The 6,000-nt window shown below is 38.9% G+C and overlaps 1 protein-coding gene across 1 annotated transcript; it reads right to left on the bottom strand.

Moving 5' to 3' along the window:
* Positions 1–2,064: 2,064 nt before the first annotated feature.
* On the bottom strand, positions 2,065–3,048 carry LOC123600454 (olfactory receptor 56B1-like). Its single transcript, XM_045482508.1, has one exon. It carries the CDS (start codon positions 3,046–3,048, stop codon positions 2,065–2,067), a length of 984 nt encoding a protein of 327 aa, XP_045338464.1.
* Positions 3,049–6,000: the final 2,952 nt, after the last annotated feature.

Genomic DNA, 6,000 nt, shown 5'->3' with positions numbered 1-6,000 from the left:
CTAAAACTTCAGACTCTGCACTCCTGGGAGAAGTGAAATCCCCTCCTTTCTCCCCATCAGTGGCTTTGGGGAACAGATCTCTTGTTCAATCACCTGCAAGTGTTTTCACTTGTTCTCTTTCTTTCTCTCCAACTAATTTCAGGGAGTGTTTTTTCTACACTCTCCTGATGCACCACACTCTTCCCCATTCTCTGTCCTCTCTTCCCCAAAACACCTCCCTACCTCTGTGGCTTTTCTCTCCCTCAGTTTGCCTCTCCACACCATGCACTTCCAAGCTCTGTGGCTCAAGTTATGCAGATTTTTGTGCTATCCTCAGATCAATTTCCTAGGTGTACAAAATTGTTTTGTGTGAATCTAGGTAATTTTCAGGGACAAAACAACCTGAGGGTCTCCATGCTGCTCTGTCATCTTAACCATAAAGAAAGTAGTTTTATGAGTCCTCTGGAAATTGGGTATTTTTTTCCATCAGCATTTAAATGAAAATAAATAAATTCAAGTTTATGTGGGAAGCCAGAATTTACTTTTAATATTTAACTGTAAGATGAGTGACAGTATATGGTATGGAATAGAAATATTAACAGGTGGTAGGCCTGTGCCCCAAACTAATCCTCAATTTTTATGAGATAATCCATAAAATATGCCAGGTACTTAATGATACTCTAATAACAGGATCAGTGGAAACAAGCCCAGATCATAATGAGATTCATGACATATTAAGGTAAGCCTTATTTTTGCTCTTCATTGGTTTTAGCATCATGGAAAAGAGAAGAATATTTCCAGGGAAAGGTTTTTCACTGGGATAAATATCCTGCACCTGCCTGTTGCCTTACAGACTTCTTTATTTCTATCTGTAGATCTGCTTCTCACCTCCTTATGCTGCCTACATCCTATTAGTCATGGCAGAGGAGTAGTTGCAGTAGATGTGGTGGTGGTTTAAGTAAAGCTCATGAGTCATTCAGAGTCTCAGCAAGAGACAAAAGGTACACACAAATGAGAGTCTCAGGAGAATTAAATGAAGTTGCCATTAACTGGCTTGTAGTTGGGGTGAAGGAAACAAAAATGGATGTTGAAAAAAATAGTGGAGACCAACATAATGACTTGATTGTGTTCTTGTCCAACATAAGGGAGAGAAGATTTTAAAAATATTCTTGGGTAAAACCATACAAGTTATAGCTATTGCAGATGGGCTACGTGGCAAATGCTTCATTGGCACATCCAGCCAGAACCCCAATGTCAAAGTGGGCTAGGAGAAGAATAAATAACTGAAACTCTCTTCTTGCACTCAAATCTCCTGCCAGTGATTCCCATTGGTACAACCTAAACTGGTGCTGGGAAAAAAGGAGCCCAGGTTACACAGTATATGAGCTTAAGACCTTTAGGGTATAGAACACTGCAGAAAGGGTGGATAGATATGGAAAGGCAAATGGAACAAAAGATAGATTCTTGTGTGCATCTATATTTCTCTTTCTCTCACTCTCTCTCTGTCTCTCATTCTCTCTCTCTGTCTCTGTCTCTGTCTGTCTCTGTCTGTCTCTCTCTCTCTCCTCCTCATATCTGCCTACTCATCTGTATCCTTTGAGTTATGTTTATCCAGGTTTGGTCATATGGCCCTGTTCTATCCCAAGCCGCATCATAGACTGATTGGGCTTTGCTCATCTGAAGTATTTTCTATTCCTCCCTCTGCAGGCACATTCTTGGAATGACACCTGTTCACACAGACAGACGTTGCTCCTAAGGAATGGTTATCAATAAACAAACATGATCTATAACTCAAGTTATAGATCATTTATTTCTTTGGTTGTGTGTGAGTGTGCTTTTGTTATTATATTACATTTTAATTTAGGAGAGAGATATAAATATTCTAGTTTTTATTCCATTTGATTGTTTTGGTAGAAAGTCTTTCCTATTCTCAAATTTATCCAGCTCTTATCAATATTTTGGAGCTACTGTGAATATTTTTGTTGTTGTTGTTGTTGTTTTCAGATGGTTTTACAATGTGAAAAAGATATCTTAAAGGCATTCACTTTTCCCATCATATTTGAAATTAGCTGAAGTTCATGTACATCATGGAGAAGGTCTCTGGTGCTTTGTTTTCTTTTCTAAGCTCAAACAAAACACCTTTTGGAAGCCTGCCCTAAGTTCTTTAGTCCTAAGTGCATAAACCATAGGGTTGAGGGAAGGGGGGATGATGTTGTGCAGCACATTGAGTAGAACTGGAACCAAAGGGACCTTAGTTTCTGCCAGATGAGTTACTGAAATCACTACAACAACAGTGTAGAAGAATAGGATAAGGATCAGATGGGAGCTACAAGTGCTCAGAGCTTTGGAGGCAGCTTCAGCAGAATTCAGTTTAAGTACAGAGCGCAGAATCAAAGTGTATGACAATATTATAAGAACTAGGTCACTCCCCATTACAAGCCATGCCACAACCAATTGGCAGATGCTGTTTGGCCTCCAGTCGTCACAAGCCAGGCTGGTGACCCCAAGGTTAGAGCACAGGCAGTGCTCAATCTCGTTCCTGGAACAATAATTACGCTGGGCTGCTAGCACTGGCACTGGAAGGGAAAACAAACAGTTTCTTAGTACCATGAGCACAGTAGCTCTTAAGATTAAGGCCTTGGTGACAATTGATGGGTAGCGAAGAGGGTGACAAATAGCTATGTATCTATCAAAAGCCATGCAGAGGAAGATACCGGACTCCATGCTCACAAAGCAGTGAATGGCATAGATCTGAGCAAAACACTCAGGAAGGCTGATGACCTTGGCATCAAACCAGAAGATGGCCAGGATCTTGGGCATGATGGTGGTGGCCAGGCCCATGTCCACCACAGAGAGGATGCCTAGGAAAGAGTACATAGGCTGCTGAAGAGCAGGGTCCTGGCAGATGGTGACGAGGATGAGGACATTAGCACCAATTGCTGAGAGGTAGAGTATTGCCAATGGTAAGGAGAGCCAGTGTTGCCAGCTGTGAATGCCTGGGAGTCCCATCAGGATGAACTCAGACACCTGGAACTTGGAGCTATTAGAGCCTTTCAGAGATGCAGACATTGTTTCCTAAGAGAAAAAAAAAGATGGGTTTCAACGTTGCTTTCTTTGAGCCATATTATCATCAAACATTATTTTTAATCTATCTCCACGTAGCTTGGTTGGTGCTGTAACCAAATGAACTCTGTTGTACATCCCTTACTGTAATTTAAGGTAAAGTGCCATGAAGTTCTGGGGGTTTTATAGTAGAAATTAAACTTATAAGGAGCAATTATCACGGTTGACTATTGAGGGACAATTCAGCATGCATCTCAAATCTCTATTTGCCTTATCCTTATTTATTTCAATTCGGGACCATCACAGCATTAAGGAGGGCACTTGTTGGGATGAGCACTGGAGGTTATATGTAAGTAATGAATTACTAAATTCTACTCATGAAACCATAGTTACACTATGTTAACTAATCTGGATTTAAATAAAATTAAAAGAAAAGAGAAGAAAAGAAAAAAAAAAAGAAAAGAAAAGGAAGGAAAGGCAAGGAAAAGAAAAGGAAAGAGAAAAGAAAAAGAAAAGAAAATGGGACCATCACATAAATAAGATTCTAGTTTTTTTTCTTTTGAACTTTCTTCATCTCTTCAGAAATTTTGTGGAATCAAGTGGATATGTGTTGTCTTCCTATTGTCTCAATACTACTTCAGATTTTTATTAACTGACAACAAGGAGACTTTTTAAATGCAGAATGATCGAAGATAAAATTTTGTAGTTTCAACATTCCTAGTTGTTATAGATGTCCATTAAGGTTTTATGTAGCCTCCACAAATTTTATATCACAGACTTCAAGGATTTTCAAACATAAGTATGATGCAAATTAGAAGAGGAATAACTTTTTTTAATATTTGACTTTATATCGACTTCTAAGAAGATCACAAAAGACTAGCTTGAAAAATTAAGTGATCATGACTGAATTTGTTGATTTAAAGAGTGATTTAATAGAGACAAATCTTAGAAATTTGTTTCTAGTTTAGTCCTAGAGAATCTACAAAGGCATATAAATACAGGAATTAGACACAGGTAGTATAATTTTGATTTTATTAACAAACAAGAATTACTTGCCCATATATTGAAGAAACTGTCATTGTATATTCAGATTCATCATGGTCGAAACTAGACTCATCTTTCTTCCTGCTGGTGTTTTTCATGTACTTTTTATTCTATTCAGGATCCCAACCAGCCAAGCCTGAAAATAACAAACCAGCCTTTTCTTTTGGCCAACAATTGCTCCCTTCTCCTGTGGTTTCTTCCTCTTACTTCATCATGCAGCCCGTCTCCTGAGTGTTGCTGCTTCTGAGTCTTACCTGCTCACTCGTGCCTCATGCTTCTTTCCTTTGCTCAGCCATCTGAAATTTCTAAAACTGGTATTCTCTTGCTTAGAATAATCCATGCCCTCACCCTTTCTTTCAAATAGTTTAAATTCCTTATAGCACATAAGGCAGTTATGGATTTATTTTGGATATAATTACTTTTAAATATAGAAAAACAAATCTGAAGAAATATTAAAATTCTCTCATATTATCACCAACCAAAGAAGATTCATGTTAACAACTAGATGTATTTTTTTTCTCAGAAATGTCTTGCCTCCTGTTTAGATAAACATGTACCGCCTAATTATGGGGAAATCATCCTTCTTTAACGGTAATGTAATTTGGTGAACACGAAAATTATCTGTATGTATTCGCAAGAGATTTTAACCAAACAGACAGAAAGAGGCTTGGAGGTGAAACTAGTTTGACTCTGGACTTTTAGGTCCGAACTCCTGAGGAGTTCAACTTCACAGCTCCATCTCGAGAACTTGGACGTATGTGACCCACTTGACTGTATGGGGTCTGGTATATTTGTCAAATACTCACTTATTATTATATATCATCATATCAAAGACACAGCCTTGTATCTTTGATGTTTTCTCTTGGTTGATATTAGTGTGATACAGTTAAGAGAAGGAGCAGATTTGAGTTCACAGAAAAGAAATAAGTGTTTTCCATTTTTTTTTAGCACTTAAAGGTTGGCAAGACATGGAGTGTGATCCTGCTATGTAAGACAGTTAATATATTCATCCTGAAGACAATCTAGCAGCTGTTTTAAAAATGAGGTCACTTCTAAATCACCACACAAACCCTATCTTCTCTAATTCTAGCCCCAATCCCTTTGAAAAGCTTCTCCAAGCCTTTATTTCCTCCTAGGACAGAGAAAAGAGTAAATCCCTTGTACAAAATATTGCCAAAACAACATAAGAAAAGATTAAGGATGAGCCATTGGAATAAACTTAAAAACATTTTTTTAAAAAAAGGGTACCAGGGTGGCTTAATTGGTTCAGCATCTGACTCGGTTTCAGCTCAGGTCATGATCTCATGGTTTCATGGGTTCAAACCCCGCCCCCCCATTGGGTTCTGTGCTGGCAGCACATATCCTGCTTCAGATTCTCTCACTTCCTTTCTCTCTGCCCCGCCCCCCATCATGATGTCTCTGTCTCTCTCAAAATTAATAAATAAATTTAAAAATAAGTTGTTGTTTTTTAAAAAGATTTTCCATGGGATGCTTTGGGATTTAGCCAGTGTGAACATGCCAAGGTTTTAGTACTTAACTATGGTCAGGGGCAGAGACTCATAGTCTGATGTCCTGGCAATGGCAGGAGTTTTTCACTGGGAAAGGTTTCCTACCTGGAGCCTGCTTGAGATTCTCTGTGTCCCTTTTCTCTGTCCCTACCCCATCATTCTCTCTCTCTCTCTCTCTCTCTCTCCCTCTTTCTCTCTCTCTCTCCATCCTCAAAATAAATAAATAAACATTAAAAAATGATTAAGATATTACTGGGATGCCTGGGTGGCTCAGTTGGTTAAGCATCCTACTCTTGATTTCGACTCAGGTCATGATCTCATGGTTCATGAGATCGAGCCCTGTGTTGGGATCTGTGTTGACAGTGCAGAGCTTGCTCAGGATTCTCTCTCTCTACTCATCCCCCAC

Source organism: Leopardus geoffroyi, chromosome D1 (genome assembly GCF_018350155.1).
Source record: "Leopardus geoffroyi isolate Oge1 chromosome D1, O.geoffroyi_Oge1_pat1.0, whole genome shotgun sequence".
In the NCBI taxonomy this organism is placed as follows: domain Eukaryota; kingdom Metazoa; phylum Chordata; class Mammalia; order Carnivora; family Felidae; genus Leopardus; species Leopardus geoffroyi.
This window is presented reverse-complemented; position numbering and strand designations above follow the sequence as displayed.